This window comes from Coenobita brevimanus, chromosome 84, assembly GCF_032717465.1.
Source record: "Coenobita brevimanus isolate Jiangsu-jjx chromosome 84, ASM3271746v2, whole genome shotgun sequence".
Taxonomy (NCBI): domain Eukaryota; kingdom Metazoa; phylum Arthropoda; class Malacostraca; order Decapoda; family Coenobitidae; genus Coenobita; species Coenobita brevimanus.
In genome coordinates, this window is record NC_137037.1 from 43,954,010 (window position 1) to 43,976,230 (window position 22,221).

The window sequence follows — 22,221 nt, forward strand, 5'->3', positions numbered from 1 at the left end:
GACTCTACCTGAAGAGGGTCCAGGTTGAGTTGCAGGTACTATATCTTCACATTATGCACAGCATGAATATGAGGTGTGTTCAGAAAGTATCCAACCATCGGCTCTAAAAAAATAAATAGCTAACCTGTTGAGGTAGGACACTAATCTCTTCAAAGTAGGCCCCCTCTAACTTGACACACGCAGCCCAGCATTCTTTCCACTGCCTGAAACATTTTTCAAAGTCTGTTTTCGGTGTCTCCTGCAGGTGCTTCTTTGTATTTGTCTTGATTTTTTCTCTCAGATGAACGTTGCTTAAGACATGCTGGAGTGTGCAGATTGCGATCCAGACTCTCTGAAGAATGTTATCACTGGAGATGAGACATGGGTGTACGGGTACGACCCAGAAACCAAAGCACAGTCATCCCAGTGAAAGCGTGCTGGGTTGCCTTGGCCAAAAAAAGCATGACAGGTTCGCAGGAACATGAAGTACATTCGCATGTTGACAGTCTTGTTCATCTACCATGGTGTTGTGCATCACGAATACGCACCAGGTTATCCGTCGTCTTTGTGATGCAGTTCAGTGGAAGAGATCAGACCTTTGGAAAGTGGCAAGTTGGAAGCTGCACCATGATGGCACCCTTGCCCATTCTTCCCAACTAATTCAGGAATTTTTGGCCAAGCTCAACATCCTGCAGGTCCAGCAGGCTCCTTACTCATCAGACATGGCTCTATGCAACTTTTGGTTGTTCGTGAAGCTTAAAACTCTGCTGAAGGGTTCCCAGTTTGAGACGAGAGAAGAGAGCATGACTACTGTGATGAAGCACCTGCAGGAGATTCTGAAAAGTGATTTTGAAAATTGTTTCAGGCAGTGGAAAGAATGCTAGGCAACACAGTGTCCAGTCAGAAGAGGTCTACTTGGAGGGGGATTAGTGTCCTAGCTCAACAGGTTAGCTAGTTATTTTTTTTAGAGCCTAAGGTCAGAAACTATCTGAACAGACCACATATATGGGTATAATTTCTTCCATTTGAACAGTTCACAACACTGTAAAAGCTGTCTGTCCGTAGCCAGACATCTCTATTCCAGAGAGGGTGGCCACAAACTGATTGCATCCATGTTACTCTGTCCTCCAACATCAGGCAACCCTCCCTCCACCTTATACCATTTTCACTCATATACCTCTCCACCCCATTCCTCCATCTTGTCATTTGTTTTCCTGTCCCCCCTTTTTCCCAGCTTCTCATTCAGGTACACTCTCCTAGTTAATCCCTCACGCTTCATTTGCTCCACATGGCCAAACTCTGATATAAAAGCCTAAAATCACTATCCCAGGAAGCATCAACGACGAGCTGCGTCCATACTATCAAGACCTAGTCAACTTGCACCGACCTGACCTAGGGGATGAAACGAGGGCTGAAGCTGACCCATGTGACCCAATCTTCCCGGATCTCTGGCCGCATTATTTCCCGCATGATAAATTCAATCTTGAACCCACAGTGAAGGAGAAAGATGCCAGGTCAGTGGGTAGCCTGGTGAATGAGTTTGGAAATATATGTAGGAAACAGAATTTAAAAATTAATTTAGATAAGAGTAAAATTATGGTCTTCGAGAGAAATGAAGTCATAGCATTCACAGTGAGACTGGATGGTGAAGAAACGGAGAATGTGAATGCATTCAAGTACTGTACTATACTTAGGTATTGCAGTGAGTAAGATGGAAGCTTCAGGGAGGAAGCAGGGTAGAAAGGTTGCTGGTTCACTGAAAACAGTGCTAAGGAATAGGAAGTGAGCAAGGAAGTAAAAAAGTCACTGTATGACAGTACTGTGATCCTCACTCTGACATATGAAGGTGAAGCTTGGACCCTACTGGGACACATGTCAAGAGTGAGAGTAGTGGAATAAGTTATTTGAGAGCTGCATGTAGAGTTACATGGAGAGAAAGACAGACAAATGAGGAAGTAAAGGAGTGCTGTGGTGTTGATCTGGATGTGACTGACATTGAGATGGTTTGGCCATATGGAGAAAATGGAGGAGAGACTGATTAGAAGAGTGTATGTGACTGAGGGGGAGAAGGACAGGAGGAGGGGGAAACAGATGATGAGTTGGAGAGATGAGCTGAAGAGAAACAGAATCCACAAAAGAAACTAACCACGCAGGGCATTAGGGAAAAAAAAACACACACACAAAAAAACAGGAAATATACTAATGATACAGACAAAACTATGTAGCATAACTGCATTCTAATTCTTGGTCATGTTGCCTTTTGTCTCATTTACAATTTGGAGGCATTTGAGCATGCTGCCTCCTAAATTTTCATCTCCTTGATCTACGTGGTACAGATTTCATTCCTTGCATGTTATAAGCCTATCCTTCTTATAATTCCATGCATTTTCTATGGAAAATAAATTTAGAGAGTTACATGGCTTATCCAGAACTTCAGTGTCATGATCTGAGAGGAATTCCATTACCTCTTTTGCCTTGTGACATAGGACAGAGTCTTGCATAAAATGTGTGCTACTGTGATGTCATAAAATTGCAGGAAATAGTTGTCCTGCACCTGCATATACCAGTCAGCATTCATCATCATGTTTTTGGGGAGGAAGTACTTGCCTCCTTTGCCCATTTCCTCGTTAACCCGCCGCGTCCCGTTGATGTATATATACGTCCACACGTTTTGTCACTGTCAGCCTCATTGACGTATAAAAACGAGCATCAATTGCAAGGTCCCTAAGTTGCACAATTTTCAATTTTCACACGTGATTTTTGGTACGTATACACAGGACTCCTTCCTCTACAAGATGCCAGGCAGGGACAATGCCTTACCCCGAATGACCTTCTCTCCTCTGCACGCCATTGTCTCAGCCATTCACCTGTTACCAGTGACCTGGCCAGTAAAGACATGTCGTGCCACAGTACGAAACTCAGGGCCAGAGTGATTCCCCAATCGATGACAATGTGGAGGACAAAGCTTACATAGCATTGGAGGAAGAAACAGTCAGAAATGATGATCAGGTAATGTCGCCAGAAAAGGTCAGGTATGTTGATGTTTGGTGAGTGAAACAATGCTTATATTGCCTTTATTACTGTGTGAAAACCAATATACTCTCGTACTACATATAATTCACACCAAATAAATAAATAAATACCGTGTATGAGTGGTGAGGAATAGTTACCCTCCCATAGAGCTCGTTTTCTTTGGAGCCATCCTGATAGAAAACCCAGTAAGGTACAGGGTACTGCTACCTGTAGCGAGTATTTTAAACCTCAGGTGAGCGATTTCTCTATGAATTTTCAATGTTTCTCACCAGATGCGGAGGTTTGAGTCAAAAATATTTTTTTCCAAAATTGGTAAGGATTGGGGGATCTCAGTAGTGGAAAATTGGTCGGGAAAGAGCGGGTTAAAACAACCCCACACCATTATGCTATCACTGTGTTTGACTGTTGTTGCAAGACTTCTTCGTCTGCCTTTTATGAAGATGAAAAGACATAAAGTTACTCTCATCAGAGAACATCACCTGCGGGTATTCTGAGGTCCAATCTTTGTATTTTCCTGCAAAGGCAAGGTGTTTCTGGTGCATTTGTTTGGTCAGAAGTGGTTTTGTGGCTGGCAGGCATGATGGCAGGTTCAGCTGGTGTTGGATGGTATGGATAACAACACCTTCTAAGAGCTTGGGAGGATTAACTTTGAAATGTGCAGCCATAATATCAGGAGTTTTAAGCACCTCACACCATAGGAGACTGTCTGTAGCCTTCATTGTCTTACACTATCGTCCTTGGTGAGATTTTCTTGGAGAGACAACATTTTGGTAGGAGGTCAAGGACACTCTTCTAACAGACTGTTCTGACCATCTGATTCGTTATGCTCTTTCTTTTGTAGGGAGTTTTCCTGCTTCCGGGTGAGAATACAAGCCTTTTCCTCATTAGCTGGATCTGTACACCCAGATCTAATCACTAAAATACAATTAGTAAGATCAGATATTGTGAGAAGCAATATTCAAGGTTTCTGGCTAGGAGTAATATCTGTAAAACATATACTACCCCATAGCTCACCTAGTGGGTGACTGAGTTAGGCTTAAACAGCATTTGCGTGAAGCAAGCTGAAAGGGAAGCCAGATGTCACCAGATGGAAATCGAGCTAATAGTTTGGCTTAAATTGCAAGTGAAACAGGTCACTCCTGCTCATTGCATTCTGAGGCAGAGCAACCAGTCTTTTTTTTTTTTTTTTTTGCATAGTCTGTATGTGTGAGAGAGGGCAACCAAATGGAAGACTACAGAATGATATGGAGGCGATTTGTTTATGGCCACCCCTTATGGGATTAAGTTGTCAGGCAACAGATAGACAGATGGAAAGGGTAAGGATGAAACAAAGAAGTGGGAGAGTTAATGAGGTCAAGAAAAAGAGCAATGATGAAACCAAGAGGTGTGAAAGATAATACGGATTGAAGAAAGAATATGGATGAAACAAAGAACTGTGATAAATAATGAGAACTGGAGAAAGGGTAAGGAAAAACAATGATGTGTGAGAGATAATGAAGACAGGGGAAAGGGTATTGCTGTCAAGGCCACAGTAAACTACAGAAAAATTGCCCATTGCAGCTCAATTGCCACATATAAATCTGATCTGCCAGTTCACAGTACCTGTTGTTTGAAAAAAATTTTGATATTTTGGGATGCATGCCTGACCTAGAAAGAGGACTGCCCATACATCATTCTTGCTAAAAAATATGGGATGGATAAAGTACTGCAGTAATGTTAACAAATTTCATCTCAGTTTACTTTGCCTACCCTTTGTCCCTACATTACGAAGTTCACCTAATCAGACTCAGCTACATATATATAGATATCACACTGTAATCACAGAAACAAATATCTGATTTGATGTGTGTTGTAAAATATACACAATATGAGGATGAGAAGGTGACGTACAGTGTGATGTGCTGATGGATAAGGAAAAATTTAAAAGTAAATTGATATAAGATTTTTAAACTACATTATCTTGGTCCATTGGTATGAGAGGGGTTGCTTATGATGCTGGTGATTATAACATAAATAACCACAAACAGGCAGTCCATATTTACAGTTTTTAGCATCTTGTATTCCTTATGCCAGGAGTGTGAGGGTGGCAGACCTATTGATAACACAGCTTGCTGAAGTCCGAGGAGATGCAAAGCTGCCCAGACGCCTGCTGCTGGTGGGTCAGCCAGAGAGTGGCAAAACAGCCCTCTTTGCTCTCCTCCTACACTACTGGCTCCATGATAAGACTAAAGTAAGAGACACAGGGAATGGAGTGATGTTGTTTTGGTTGCCCCAGGCTTAATAGGACATGAACCCAGTGGACTGCGGGCAAAAGTTCCCTTTCACTTGCAGTCCCTGATCCTTCTTTTAGGGGATATGGAGAAAGTTAAGTGATATTTTAATAATCATGCAATGGAACTGCTTGGATATAATAGTTCGGCTATGCCAAGGTGTCCATCTCCAGTACTACAACAGAGTGTTGTGAGATTTATGTATTTACAGTTGTTACAGAACCTATTACTGTACTCTGATGGTCAGCATTACAGTAATCATTTTTGCGAATGTACTCTAAGTATAAAAATGAAATGATAATTTTTCACTCCATGTTCATTACTTGAAAGCACACTGAGGAAGAGGCTTTCAGATGTCTTATGCCACTAAGGCAGGGGCTTTTAGCCATCAGGTGACACCATCTAGGCATTTCAAATGGAGACTGAAGGCCTCTTCCCCAGGACACCTCCAAGTTCACATCCTGTGTTACAATACATACTGTACATACTACTGCACAGGCATATCCATGGATGCAGCTGGGGAAGAGGAGGGCAGGGGCATGAGTCCCCATTTCTAACAGAATAGCAGAACAAGAAGGTAGTCATTCAGTTCATAAATACAGGTATATAAATATAAATACAGTATATATATATATATATATATATATATATATACAGTATATATATATATGTATACACCCATCGCAAATTGACTTAGGACCTACACACAGAATTGCTGTGGGAGAGTTGTCTGTATTTGCTTTGTGTTTCCACCTCTACCAAGTGAATTTTTGGGGCAAGAAGTAACTGGCAGCTCCTCTGGTGTTGGCAGGAGGTGGTGAAACACTCAGCACATCAATGCTTGCCCAGAAACGAGAGTGGGAGTATATGTTCCCGTGGCTCTGAGCTTGCACCTCCCCCTTTTTTCATATGCATTACTGTTTGCCCTGTTATTTTTCTAGAGTTGAGTTGTCATGCCTGGAAAGTACTGCTCAAAGGATGAGAGGGTCCATATGATTGCATGGAGGCAGGATAATGTCCCTATCAACACGATTTGTGAACGTACTGGACGCGCAAAGTCGACCGTCATGAAGATTCTTGCTGCAGATTGCGGCCTGCCACGTGATGTTGTACCAGAGCACAAGCATGGCAGTGCAGAGAAGAGGACAACCTCCAGAGGTACAGATATGCTTCTGAAGAGGGAAGTAATCAAGAATCCTTGACTTACAGCAGCAGAATTGAAGAGAATGCATCCCCGTCTGTTACAAGACATCTCAGTACGAACTATCCAACGCTGCTTGCAGAAGGAGCTGGGTTTGTCAAGACGCACCGCAGCCAAGAAACCACTTCTCACTGACTGCATGAAGAAGCAGCGCATTCAGTTTGCCAAGGAGTATGCACACTGGACATCGGGTGAGTGGAGAAAAGTTGTTTTCCGATGAAAGCACATTTCAAGTGTTCCAGGTGCGTTCTGCCAAGGTTTGTTGCCCTGCCTCCTGTAGTTGATATGACCCTGCTTACACGGTGCCAACTGTTAAGGACCCACAATCAGTAATGGTATGGGGGTGTTTTGCAGGAAAATGGGAAGGAGAGGCCTCTTCTTTCTTCCTAAGAACTTGATGATGAATGGTGGCTGGTACATTCAAGTTCTGAAAGATCATTTGTTAAACTTTTTGCTATTCATGGACTTTTTCATGCACGATTCAGCTCCATGTCACAAGTCAAGAAAGGTGACAAAATGGCTTCAAGATAATCGGATGAGGTCCTCAACTGGCCTGGCAACAGTCGGGATCTAAATCCGATAGAAAACTGCTGGGCAAAGATGAAGAAAATCATGGCAGAGAAGACACCTAATCTGGCCAACCTCAAGACTGAACTGACAAATGTTTGGTGAAAAGAAATGTCCTTAGATAGAGATCTAAGTGATTCCATGTCAAAATGCATCCAACTGGTCCTGAAAAACAAGGGAAACATGATTTCATATTAATGAATGGCATTTCATGAACAAACAGTGTGATATACTATGATTTCTGTGTTTTTTAATACCCTGGGGGGGGAGGTCCTAAGTCAATTTGCAGTAGCTGTATATATATTATATATATATATACCGGTACGGTATATAATATATATATATATATATATATATATATATTCAGCTATTAATGTTTGCCTCCATGGTTGTGTCTTTACTACTGTATTTCATACTAGGTACATTTTTTATTAATCAAGTTTTCCATTAATGTTGGCATGCATCAGGGATCTGTGTTTGAAGCTCTCTCACATGACTTCATCACTGGACTCCCATGGAAAATGTATGCTGATGACTTGATGTGGATCATGGATAATGAAATGGAGGTGGAGGAAAGATTCAGAAAGTGATGGAATGGGGTATATGGGGTTGGGAGCAAATGTGGATAGAATAACAGTTGTAATACCTAGGGCTGGTGATGGTACTGTCAAAGCAGAGGGAATATGGCCATGAGCAGTTTGTCATGGGAATGTGGGAAGTGACTCTATCATTACAGTGTTTGTGATGAGTGGGTGCATAAGATATGTAGTGGTATTAGAGGTAGGTTGCAAAATAATGCTGGTTTCATGTGTGTGGTGTGTTAGGGAAAACATGTAGAGATTGAGAGGTAGGAGGATTGATGCTGCGGGAGAGTCTCTTGAGTGTGTGAAGGAGTTTTTTCAAGGGGACATGATATGTGCTGGAGATGGGTCTGGAACAGGTTCTGTGGGTAGGGCAGAGATTGGTTGGAAGAAGTTCAGGAGCCCATTGCCTCTCTTGACACTGAGAGGGCTCTCCCTCCGTGCTAAAGGTTCCTTGTATACAGCATGTGTTAATGATGTAATGGTGTACAATAGTGGGACCTGGGCAGTAAGGGAAGAGGTTATTTGTTGACTCAAGTGCACAGAAATGATGATAATTGGATGGATGTGTAGTGCATCCTTGAATGACAGGCTTTAGGGGGTCAGGATTGCAAGTGGAGAGTTGAAAGGAAGTGTGGGACTTTAATGTATTAGTGTTGTGATGAGGAGGAATAGATTGAGGTTTGTGCATGTTGAGAGGATGGAAGATGATACCTGAGTGTGGAGAATATGAGATGTGGATATTGAGGGTAGGGTTGTGAGAGGCAGACCAAAAAAGACCAGGGACAGGAGACTGAATAGAGAGGCTGCCAGAGATTGGGCCATATGGAGAGCTGTCATTAGGTGACCAGAGATAATGCATGCAAGCATGTTGGAGCCATTATAAAAAAAATTAAATGAAATAGAGACATTATTGTAATACTTTGTAAGCAGCTGTCTCAAGAATAATGACAACCAGAATTCAGGCCCCCTCCCCCACAACAAAATCCTGGTTGTGCCCATGAGTATAGATGATAACATAGCTCCAAACCTAGTACAATAATTATGAGCCACTTCTTATTTTTGTGTTATATTACAGGTGACTGGTCTGGCTGAGCATGATGTATTGGTGGCCATCCAGTGCCTGAGCCTTGACCTAGACTACACAGGGTCATCTGAGGGAAGATCAATAGACACGAGTAAAGAAGTCTTGGCTCGCATACCAAAATCTGTAGACGAACATGGAGAGGAAAAAATCAGAGAAGTTCTGATGTCTGCTAAAGTTCTTGTACTCATTGATTCCTTGGACTGCCTCTCCAGCCGGTTAGCCACTGCAGATGAAACTTCTTTTAGTCTTGGGGCAGATGAGCGCATTGTTATATTCAGCCGCCTTAAATTCCTAGAGTGTGATCCACGACACCCTCTGCGCCTCAAACAGTCTCAGGAAAATTTAGTGCTGCGGCTTTGGGGGGGCATCACCACCAATCGCTTTAAGCCTGTTCATGGGTTACCAGAAGCACTACCAGACCTTTCTGGAGGATTGTCTGGTCACTGTCTTAAGGAATACTGCAAGAGGCTCTGTCAGGTACATAAAAAACACTTTAAGGATTTCTGGCTACATTTTGAAGATCAGCTTAAAGCTTTGGCTCTAGAAATGAGAAAACCTTTCAATATAAACATGTATTTTCAAGAATACTGCAGAAATAACAAAATCAAAGCAAAAACACCATCAGAATTGTATGGTGCATGGTATGACTCATGGTCTTCAAGCTACAAAGATGTACATGCCCAGAACAAAGAATTGCACACCGAAGCTCCTGACTGTGGCTCACTTATCATCAAAGCAACTTACATCCTCAGCAAGTTAGCATATGATGCTCATACTAAATCTCAAGACTACCTTCCTGGTGAGGACTTATTGAAGAATGAATTTGATGATTTTGATAAAGTCAAGTTGTATTTCTCCCATACTCTAGTACCTCACTGTAATGCTGCAGGGAAGATACAACAGTATTCATTTAGAGTTTCAGCTCAGAAGACTTTTTTCATTGCAAAATACATAGAGAGCCAGGTCAGCCTTAAGATGGAGACTGTGGAGACATTGATGCCTAAGGAAGCTTATCTTAGCTCTATCTCAGTGCTTCCCATGACCCTGGGAGTTGCTCGAGGAAGTGCCCAGTATGATACTCTAAAAAAACATGCACTTACTCTTGTAGCATCAGTTTTAGATGGAGAGGTAACTGAAAAGTTTGAAGATCCCATTGTTAATTATGCAGTTGAAATAATAGCTGAGAGTGGGCTTTACAACAGATCAGATGACAGCTTTATCTCAGAAGTGGTGAGTGTTATGAAAGACAACAACTGGTACATTTTAGATGGAAATTTGCTTCCAGATGCACTTAATGCTCTTTGTAAGTATGGCCACAGCTCAGAGGAGAGTAGAAAGAGACCACAGAAAATCTTTTTCAGCTTTCATGGACTATATTCTGAAATGCCTGGGCTTACTGACCTTCTGGCAGCAGTACGACCATTTAACATCAGGATTGGGCTAGAAATGAGTAGTAGTCTCAAGGGATTGGATAAACAGCCATTGGATAAGGCTATACAAGTACTACACAGTCGAGGTCAAGCATCAGTTGGTAAATTCAGTGGCTACCTGAAGGATATTGGGCTTTTGGACAGCCACCCCGCCACAAGACGCCTATACAATCTCTCGCTTCGCATCCATGATCAAGGCCAGTATAACAGTCTATACAGGTTATGCAGAGACAGCAATCATCTCAAACGGATCTTCTTACGCATCACACTTGGCTCCAGCCTCACAGTAAAAAAACTTAAGGAACTACCTGAATCTATCACCCACCTAACGGTGTACATGGAAGGGGTAGATGATGAGACAGTCAATCAATCTATGGCAATCTGGAGGGCCATAAGAGGCAGCACCAAAAGGACAGGTCAGGAGAGACTGCGTTTTTGGGCCACTGAGGGTAAGGTCATGACTCCTGAGGGAGCACTTAGGGTTATTGAAGCCAGTCTTCCTGCAGGACATATTGAGATTCCCCTTAAGCAACCAGTCAGTAGTGAATATGAAGAGAGAATCACTGAGAAGCTTGAGACAGCTGACTCAAAAATCATCATCAGACTACTGGGAACAGTTCGTTATCCATGGAAATGTCTGTCTTCATATGGTCCAGAAAGATCCTAAGTCTTAATCCTTCATCAGAATTATTGTAAAATGTTGCTGAATATCCACATGACTTGCTGATTGAGCATTTATTAGGGGACAGTTGTGCATTTTATATACAGTCAGTCCTCACTTTGTCAAGGATGAGTGCAAGCAAAATGCTGTTATTAAGTGACAAAACTTCAAGTAAGACATGCCTCTGGTCCCTGACTGATGGGTACAAGTAAGACATGCCTCTGATCCATGACTGATGGGTACAAGTAAGACATGCCTCTGGTCCATGACTGATGGGTACAAGTAAGACATGCCTCTGGTTCATGACTGATAGGTTACAAGCACAAACAACACTCATATCTGACTTCAAAACTACATTGTAATGAGTCACAAGAAACTCTTGAGTGTATGAAAGAGTTGAATTCATTAGGAACTTAATAATGAAACAACTTCAAGTGAAAGAGTTGTGAATGAGGTTTAACTATACAGCTGTTCTGTACTATCTTGGCAGTGATGACTGTGGTTATGTACAGTCAGCGACAAAAGTCTTGCACAGCTCACAATCATAGTTAAACCCTGAAGCATCAGAAGGTTTGAGCATTACTACTACTATCCTCTGCTTCATTCCTCAAACCTCAGGTGCTTCTGGGTCAAAGTATGGGTATGAGTTGTGCAGGACTTTTGTTGTTGAGTGTATACTGTGGATTCATTATGTACAGTATTTGGGATGTATTAAAGAAGTTTTATCAATTCAGTACACTAGATTCTAGATATTGGTGCAGGAGAGGGATGCCTGCACATGACAGCACTGATATGACCAGGCAGTAGGGTGCCCGGTTTTTAAAAATGTCCCAAAATCTCCTCCCAATCCCAAGAAAAGAGGATGGTAGACTGATAAAGAACAGAACTTTGTCCCACAGTCCACCAGGCTCATGTTCAGATGACCTTGGGGTTGCAGTTACTACCAGTACATCTACTACTGCTGCTGCTATACTACAGCTGCTACCTGTACTACTACTACTAGACATTAAACATGATAACCTTGGAGCTTTTTCATTGCACTGGTAAAAACTTACCTTGATTTAAACAATACAGTATTTATTTTATCTTTTAGGGGGAAAAGTAATCAGTGCTGTTCTGTAACTCTTTTTACATCACTTGAATCAAGTATCGGCAGATACTGTAGCACTGTAATGAGAAAAACAGTAGATGACTATAAAATTGCTAAGTGGTTTACAAGAGGACTGGTGTCATGGAAAACACAGAACACCTGGGAAACACAGTTTATGGTTAACACCATCCCCCAAGTCACCCCAAATGTCCCCCAAAGCCTACCTAACCACCTCACACTGGCCTTAACTATACAGTACCAAACAATGATAAACAATTAAAAACACACTGTACTGTAACTAACCTGAAGTGTGGAGGTACACCACACCATCACCCAGACCACAACATCACCCCACACCATCACTCAGTCCACACCATCATTCATGCCTTCACCCAGACCAAACCATCACTCAGACCACACCATCATTCATACTTTCACCCAGGCCACACCATCACTCACTTCACTCCATCCCATCACCCAGACCACGTCATCCCCTAGATCAGTGGTTCTTAACCTTTTTTGAGTCACGGACCCCTTCAAGAACCTGGTGAAAGCTATGAACCCCTTCCCTACAAAAATACACCTAAGCACATAAACACAGCATTTTGCATGCAATGAATATATTTTATTGAAAACTATCTCACGCAGTGTATGACGTACACAAAGTATAAAACAGTCTTTACAAAGAATTATGTTTTTCACTCTTTTTCATGCAAAAACTTAATGGCCACTCGAAGAAAAAATGAAATACATCCAAGTTGTGCAAATTAAACAAAACAAAACTTTAATTCTGCTCAAAAGTTCATTTCAATGAGAGGGCTGTTGTTGTTTGGCTTGAATAAGATGAAATTGTGGGTGGCATTTGACAAGGAAACACTCATGTCATCGCTGATATCCAGTTGATTTCGACTTTTTGTTTTGATAGAAACATGCTCTGAAAACCCTGACTCACAAAGGTATGTAGATGACGGAATCAGAGCACCCATAGCTCGCTGTGCCAGGTGAGGGTAGGCTTGTGTTAACGAACACCAGAATTCTTCAAGACTTTTTTTTTTTTTTTTTAAGCTAATGATGCCAAATGGCATCACGCAAGATCGCTAAATTGTTCTCAATTTTTCTGACCTTCACGGACCCCCTGAAGCCCATCCATGGACCCCAGGTTAAGAACCCCTGCCCTAGATGAACATCGCAGCATACCATTACCAACGCCACACTATTGCCCCACCCCATTGAAGCTCTGAGCAGTCACTTCATCACACTGTACTAAATATGTCCATGCACTTGCCAAAAATGCCACTTTTGAACATGTTTGGGACCATGTCCCATGTTTCAGTGGATCCATGTCCGTTGTGATAAAATCAAGAAACTGACTAACAGCCTACTGTGTGATATGAACAATCAGCTTTATAGAAAAGCATGTTATAGGCAAATCTACTTGATGTGCTAAGTGAGAATTAATTATCAGAATCACATGACAAACTCTTAGCAAAGTATAATCATCTGCCATAAGCAGGAACAGAATACTTGCATTTTCCTGATCATGAAAGGGTTAATGGACCCAATGTTAACTTACTTAGGCTTGTAAGACTTACTTTTAATGGAATAAAATTATATTGTTTTAGCTAGAGTAAAATACTAGGGTTTTCCTGACCATAAGAGGGTTAACTGACTGCCTACAACAGTGTATGCCTATATATTAATGTAGTATTTTAATGTATACCTAACGAGGCTCCATAGAAATACCACAGTGATATACAGCAGACCCTTGTTATACAGTGAACTGGTATGTTATGAATCATTCATACAATAATGAAAAAGCTAAGGCCTTTTGTGTGTGTGTGTGTGTGTGTGTGTGTGTGTGTGTGTGTGTGTGTGTGTGTGTGCGACAGAATTTTAATTTATACAATGATTATGATCGCATGCAAAGCCTCACTGGTCATGTATGATAGCTATTTTTTCTATATATAACCACCCTCATGCAAGTCTACAGTCATTTGTTTGTTTCAAGAAGGCATTTGCTTTCATCATATGTTGTGTTAATGTCAGTGATGGAACAACAGTGTGGTATTAGAATTCAGGCAGCAAGTGAAGTGCAGTGAAGTGACAAAACTGCCAGTTTAGGTAGGTTAGACACTTGTTTTTAGATATTATTGAGTGGGTGACCCCAGGCCAATAACTTATTGCTATTGAACCATGTTTTAATTGACTCGATATACAACAATTGTTATGCAATGGATTTTTTCAGATCTGTCATCATAAAACAAGGGCATGCTGTATTTTACAAACAAACCATTTCTGTAGTAGGTGTATTGTTTATGTTATTTATAGCTTTTTAATATCTACACACAGATTTCATAAACAGCACATGAGAATATTTCATATGTAGAAGTAAATTGCTAAGTAAATGGTGTCAGAAATCCTCCAAAGCTGAAGAAAATATGGGCTTAGGAGTATTGTTATTATCCTCATTTAATCTCGTCTTATCTGATGGCTTAGGAACCTTGTTATTATCCTTATTTAATCTTCTCTTATGGCACCTGGTGGTTTAGTGAGTAATGAAGGCGCTCCAATCGGATTGAGCCTGTGTAGGTTTATATCTAAGGGATGGTTTGGGTTTATTGCTCACGTAATGCCACTCGGATGAGTGAGGCTGGTCGCTTTCATCATAATGTCAGGACCAACTTACCTAGCCCCAGACTTGTACACTTCTCATGGGGCAACATAAGATTGGATGATGGATGGACAGACTTACTCTCTTAAATCAAGTGATATACACTTTATTTTTGCTGCTATCCAGCAATTTTATTCAATTGGATATTTTATTTTTTATGTTACTGTACCAGGCAATTTTATTATATTTGGGGAGACCTCTTTCAGTGAAGGGGTTGGTGGAGGTGACATCAAACACTTCTAGTTTGAAAAGTCTTCTTTGTAGCTAATGTCACATGGTGAAAGCAGGAGTAAGACTAAAATATACCACCAGACTGAAGGAGTTAAAAGTAATGGCCATATCTATAATCAACTGGTGAGTTTATGATATTCAAGCTGTTACTATTTTCCAAATCTAATGTTTCTCACTAGTAATTTGACCATCTTTGATTGGGTAATCACTTCAGTCTGGTGATGAAAACCCACTAAAAAAATATTCATTACCCTTGTGGTGTGATGCAATATAACATAGGGACCAAGAATCATGAACTACTGTTAGTACCAAATGAACACAGTTTCTCTTCTGCGAATCATTTCACGGTTCATTGCATCCAGGGGTAACAATAATTTTTTTGTGGGTGTACATTTTTATTTTATTTTATTCTTGCTACTGCCAGATAATTTTATTCAGCATAGGAAAAGACCTGTTATTACTGTAGGGGTCAATGAAAGGAACTGATGGAGTGTGTGCTGAAGCATGGGGGAGATAGTAGTAGAATGGATATGGAAGATGTGCAGATTGGCCTGGGGGCAAGGTACAGTCCTGAAGGATTGGAAGTCAGATACAGTATAATTATTCCCCTGTACAAAGGAAAAGGGGAAAAAGATGTGTGTGGTAATCATAGGGGCATTTGTCTTCTTAGTGTAATAGGAAAAGTTTATGGTAGGATACTTACTGACAGAGTTAGGGAAATAAGAGAGGAATTGGTGGGTGAAGAACAGGGAGGTTTTAGGAAAGGAAGAGGTTGCGTAGATCAGATATTCATTCTAAGGTCTTTGGCGGAAAAGTTTCTAGAGAGGGGGAAAAAGTTGAATGTGGCCTTCATGGATTTGGAGAAAGTATATGTCAGGGTGGATAGACAGGGATTGTGGAAAATATTAAGGATATATGGAGTAAATAGGAAGTTGTTCTATCTATCTATCTATCTATTGCCAGACGCCTCAATCCCGTTTGGGGTGGCCACAAACAAATCGCCTCCAAGTCGCCCTGTCCCCCGCCATTTCACTCTCCTGCTCCCAACTCACACCCCCCTCTCTCATATACCTCTCCACCCCATCTCTCCATCTCATCCTCGGCCTCCCCCTCCCTCTTTCCCCCTCCACCTCACTCACATACACTCTCTTCGTCAGTCTTTCACCCTCCATCCTCTCCACATGGCCAAACCACCTCAGTGTGTTCCTCATAACGCTTCCTATCACATCCACATCAACACCACAACGCTTCTTTATATCCTCATTCATCAGCCTGTCTCTCCATGTGACTCCACAGGCTCCTCTTAAATAACTCATTTCCACTGCTCTCACTCTTGACTTGTGTCCTTCCAACAACGTCCAAGCTTCACTTCCATACGTTAGAGTTGGTATCACAATACTGTCATGTAGTAACTTTTTCACTTCCATGCTCACTTCCCTGTTTCTTATCACTGCTTTCAAAGAACCAGCAACCTTTCTTCCCTGCTGTACCCTTTCAAGCACTTCACCCTCCAAACCTCCATCCTTACTCATCACACTACCCAAGTACTTAAACGTACTCACATTTTCCAATTCCTCACCATCCAACCTCACTGTACATTCACTGACTTCACCTCTCTCAAAGACCATCACTTTACTCTTCCCTACATTCACCTTTAGATTCCGTTTCTTACACACTCTCTCAAACTCATCCACCAAGCCTTGCAGCTCCCCTTCGTCTTCACTCAGCAACACAGTATCATCTGCAAACAACAGTACAGGGAGTTTCCAAACACTATCCTCTCTCACCAGGGCCACTCCAACATCCACTACCCTACCTTGTACCTCTTTTATTACCCCCATCCATGTACAGATTGAACAACCATGGAGACATGACACATCCCTGTTTCAACCCAACTTTCAAAGAGAAAAATTCACTTAGTTCACCATCCACACGCACTGCAGCCTTCGCACCATCGTACATACTCTTCACAGCATTCAACAACTTCCCATCTACTCCATATATTCTTAACACTTTCCACAATCCTAGTCTATCTGTAAAGAGTACAGTATGTGTGAGGGGGCTAAGGCTGCAGTGCATGTGGATAGTGAATTGAGTGAATATTTCTGTTTGAAAATTGGATTGGAACAGGTGTGTGTCATGTCTCCATGGTTGTTCAGTCTGTATATGAATGAGGTTATGAAAGGGATACAAGGTAGGGCAGTGGATGTTGGAGCAGCTTCAATGAGGGAGGGCAGCATTTGGAAGCTCCCTGTACTGTTGTTTGCAGATGATACTGTATTATTAAGTGAAGACGAAGAGGAACTGGATGGCATGGTGAATGAGTTTGTAAGAGTTTGTAAGACATGGGATTATAAGGTGAATGCAGGGAAGAGTAAAGTTATGGTCTTCGGGAGAAATGAAATCACTGGATGTACAGTGATGTTGGATGATGAGGAAATGGAAAATGTAAGTGCACTTAAGTACTTGGGTAATGTGATGAGTAAGGATGGAAGTTTGGAGGGTGACGTTCTTGAAAGGGTACAACAGGGAAGAAAGGTTGCTGGTCCTTTGAAAGCAGTGATAATAAACAGGGAAGTGAGCATGGAAGTAAAAAAGTCACCGCATGACGTTTGGAAGTGAAGCTTGGACCTTGTTGGAAGGACACGTCAAAAGTGAGAGTGGTGGAAATGAGTTATATTTGAGAGGAGCATGTGGAGTTTCATGGAGAGACAGACTGACAAATAAGAGAAGGAGCATTGTGGTGTGGATGTGGATGTGATAGAAAGCATTAGAAGAAATACATGGAGGTGGTTTGGCCTTTTTTTTTTTTTTTTTTTTTTTTTTTTTTTTTTTTTAGGAAGAAGGAACCAAGGGCCATGAGCCTGCAATAACAGTTCCCTCCAAGAGAAAAACAAAATACAAGAGAGAGCCTAATTCAAGATCCGTTCAGATGCCTGGACACACTGCGTTTGAAAGACTGGAGATCATAGGCAGCAGGAAATACAGACAGAGGGAGACAGTTCCAGAGTTGAGAGGATGGAGAGTGAGACAAATGAGGAGAGTGTATGTGAGTGAGATGGAGGGGGGAAAAGGCAGGGGGTGGCCAAGGGTGAGATGGAGGGATGAATTGGAGAGGTATATGAGAGAGGGGTGTTTGAGTTGTGGGGAGAACAGTGAAATGGCAGGGGACCAGGTGACATGGAGGCAATTTGTTTGTGGCCACCTCTTATGGGATTAAGGCATCTGGCAATAGACAGGTAGATAGATAGTTAATGAAAGCAACATCTAACTCCTCCAGCTCAGAAAGTCTCTACAACACTGAATAAAATTGCCTGGTGGTAGCAGTAACAAAATTATAATAACTATCATTGTAACAAGTGCTCATGGGCCCTTCGGGCCCCTCACACTTGGTCTTGTGGAGGGCTCTCGTGTCACTATAATATATTTTAGTTATAGCTGTGGCCAAAAAATTCTACGGAGATCTTATGCCGGGCACCGGGAGCGGAGTATTTTGGTCAAAATGTGATTGATCAATAAATATAGTAAAAGTTTTTCAATCGTGATGGGACCAAGTTTTTTCACATCAGTGAATTTTTTGTGATTTTTATGCCAATTTTGGTGTGATTTGAATGTGTAGTTTTGGCTGCCCAAAATACACACACACACACACACACACACACACACACACACACACACACACACACACACACACACACACACAGTTAGTGCTGTAGTATATTAGAAGGACTCCAACAGTTCCTCCCCCCTCTTCCCCATATAATGGAAAAGTATCTACAACAAAATTTCTATACAGGAAGATATCAGTGGAAGTAAAAGAATGCCAGGACCATCAGGATTATCTTTTGAACTTTTGATCTACTGTTAGGGTATTTTAGAAGGAAGATATGATGAGGCCTTGGCTGGCTGTATAAGGACCTGAAAATGGACTTGTGCTGGAAGGGTTCTAATAGGCTGCTACAATCATACAGAGCACTACCCTCTGTAAGTCTGCAAAGGTTCACAGTATCCTCGTAAAGCTTCACACCTATACACACATTGTTGTTATCCAACCTACTTCATTCATTCATTCATTGCCAGACGCCATGTATCCCAAATGGGGTGGCCAAGGGCTTAGAGTTAATTGTTTTACAGGGAGGGGCACTAATCCTCCACCAACCCCACTTGACACGTAGGGAGAACATTATGCCAACAGCATCTGGTGTTCCCAGGCGGTCACCCATCCAAGTACTACCCAGACCCAACGTTGCTTGCTTGAGATAAAAATGCCTCCATCTCTCTTCAGATGTTGGATGTTGTGATCCTAAGGGTGCCTGAGTTGGAATGCAGGGTGAAAAACAGGTTCCTCCAAGGCCAGAACCCATTTTTCACTTGAAGCAAGTGAATTCAGAGGCCCTTGATTGATTAGGCCAAGCATGCAGGACTTCCCAAGTTTCACATGAGGCTGCACATGCAAGTGGTTGCATGACTAAATAGCCATGAAAAATTAGTATTCTTCCAGGGAACATGGGACAGCCCTAACAGTGTGGTATTTAGGGAGCACAAGTACTACATAATATGGCAAATGACTTGAACAAGCTAACAAGATACTGATGACCTAAGTGGTGGGTCAACATGCTTTATGAGGGATTCTAACTGGAGACAGAGCAAATCACTTTACTCCAGCTTTCTGAGTTTGGGATGATTCCATCGCCATATCCAATGCTTGATTGATGTCCTAAGTGGTTCAGAGCCTCTTGCCATGAATGTCCCAAATTCACCAGAAAAAAAAAGGGGGGGGGGATGTATTTTTGCCCTGAAACATTTTTTCCCTCTCATTTTAGTTTCAAAAGCTGTCATTGTCATCTGGTAATAATCAAGTTTTGCAGGTTGTATGGCCAACTTGAGTTAAATGTTATTGTACAGTATATGACCTTATTTTCACAGTCATCAATACTCAAAATTGCAAGGAACTTTGTTTCTACCACACAGTTTTATATTGAAGTTACAGTGGAATCTCTTAAATTGCACGATCATAAACAGCAGATTCATAATACATGGAACATCATGCAGTAGTTTGCAGTATCAGTAACTCTAGGAAATTACATGGAATTCACGAATGCAGCCTCAAAAGTGACACTTTTCAGATGCCACGTGTAATATGTGCCATCGTTACCTCCAGTCCACGCATCTAACTGGGTGTAAACCAATTGTGGTCAAGCATGGCAGTTACAAAACCAATCATATTCAAGCACAGTACTTAGAATAAGCCAGTTGCAGCACTTCCCTCCCATGCCAGCCATGAAGGACGTGCATGCTTGATGTCCCGGCGCCTGGCTTAGTGCATTTTCTCCTCTCTGTTGTTAGCTCATGATTCCGGTGTGGTTTGTTAAGAGAGATTTTTTTTTTTTTTCCCCCGTGCTTCCTCCGCCTGCCAAGTGTCACCAAGGCCGAACATAACCCTCCTAAGCCTACAACTTCCTTGAGGAAGGGGAAGAAGAAGAAGCTAACGTTAACTTACACCCAAAAGTTAGATGTAATAAGGATTGATGGCAACGAGATGAAAGCCAAAGTTGCCCCCCCACTACAGGTTCAACAAAGTACAGTAATTCTTTACCAAACAGGCAATATGATTCCATCTATAGTATTACAAGTTCATGATATGAAGTAATATTGGTACATAAGCAACACAGAGAGTTAACTGTTGAATTATTACTGCAGGAAGGGAGTGGAAAAAACAAAATACGGTATACCTATTTTGGGGTATTTAAGGAAGCGGTCACATTGCTGCGGCAGTGTTTACTGATGACCTCCCCAACTGGTTGCGTTGTTTACCAACCACTGCTCCAACTGGATGTGTCAGTGTATCACACATTCTAACTCCCCTCATTTATAGCTTTCAGAGGTAAGTTTGTAAAAATGTCCAGTTGCTGTGGTAATCCAGGAATAATAACAAGCAACTTGTGAAAGACTCATTTCAATAGAAAATATGGAAAGGCCAAACCCATTTGGTAAAGAATTAATCTAATCAACGAATCAACATTTCTTACAATGACATCACTTCTGTTGTCTCCACACTGTACTTTGAGGGGTTCCTAAGGGAGGTTGATGATGATGAGGAAGTGACACACAGGTGGCGGCACACTCACTTTGTGCTGAGAGACCGTAGTTTGCCTTAAGCCTCAGAACCTCTCCCATCCATTCCAGCAGTGTCATCAGGTAGGAATCTTCCAGTATTGTTCTTTCCCATTAATTATGCATTATTAATTTCTTTTCCATGATGTTAGTGTTTGCTGGTGACCAGTTTGATGTAGGTTTGGAGGTAAGGGAGGCAGATTTTCCTAGATGACAGACCCATAAATAATTTTCCCCATAAGATCAGTTATTTCTGACATGGAGAATTCTCAAATCGTAGCATGTGCTCAGTCTCACAAAGGTGATTTAGGAGATTCCACTGTATTGTTAAGAGTCAAGCAGAGTCATAGATATCTACTTAATAAAAAGATTATGTATTGGTCCATCTTCATCTGCAGTTTAACAGATTTATCATTATTCCACAAAACTTACATATGGCAGGTACAGGTATGTAATCAATAAATAAAAGATGTACTGATTTCCTTCTCTTAATTACAGCACTGTACAGAAAATACATAATGCATATACAGTATAACCAGTGCAATGACTAGAGATTGAGAAAAGGGTAAAAATCATTGTTACAAAGGTTATTGGCTGTTCTTAAGTTATGTAAATAATACAAACACAGTAGTTCTTCATGCCCTAATTATAACAACTGTTTTGTAATTTTTAATTCACAAGGAAAATACAAGAACTGTATAGAAAAATGATGATGTTAAGATGATGAGCTCTGAGCACAGTAAACTATGAATTAACCCTTTGAATTCAACAACTTTTTGTTTTTACAGTAGCATTTTTAACTCTGGAGAAATCCATAGTAGAGGTGGAGTTAGAAACAATCTCTATTTGACCCTTCACAACCTACTTTCTCTCCTTAAGCTGAATATAAACTGTTGGGAGGCAGCAAGAAAAAATGTAAAAATACGGCATTTGACTGAAGAGATGAAAGTGTCTCTGCTATATAGTTAGTCCTCATTTAAAGTCTAGATGTGTGCAGGCAGATTTAATCATTAGATAAATCACCTTTAAGAAATACAACCATTTGGTTCATACCTGAGTGGTTAAAGGAAATAATAAATAAAGAAATAAAGAAGTAAAATGTTATAATAAATCACAAACAGACTTAATAAAAAAATATTTATTAGCAACTCAAAATTGAAATAATTAAATGAACAAAATAATTTGAATCAAGACCACCTGTACCTCCTGAACCTGTCACCTGATGAGCCTAGTTTCATTTATTGGGGGGGAAAATTGCCAACACATCAATTCACTTCCTTGCTATAGATAGCGAGACAGTGAGCAG

The 22,221-nt window shown here is 41.3% G+C and overlaps 1 protein-coding gene across 1 annotated transcript; it reads left to right on the forward strand.

The window, feature by feature from the left end:
• Nucleotides 1–500: 500 nt before the first annotated feature.
• Nucleotides 501–10,815, forward strand: LOC145410151 (uncharacterized). Its single transcript, XM_080280349.1, has 4 exons — nucleotides 501–822; nucleotides 1,310–1,493; nucleotides 5,086–5,242; nucleotides 8,710–10,815. The coding sequence occupies exons 1-4, from the start codon at nucleotides 501–503 to the stop codon at nucleotides 10,813–10,815; spliced, it is 2,769 nt and encodes a 922-aa protein (XP_080136475.1).
• Nucleotides 10,816–22,221: the final 11,406 nt, after the last annotated feature.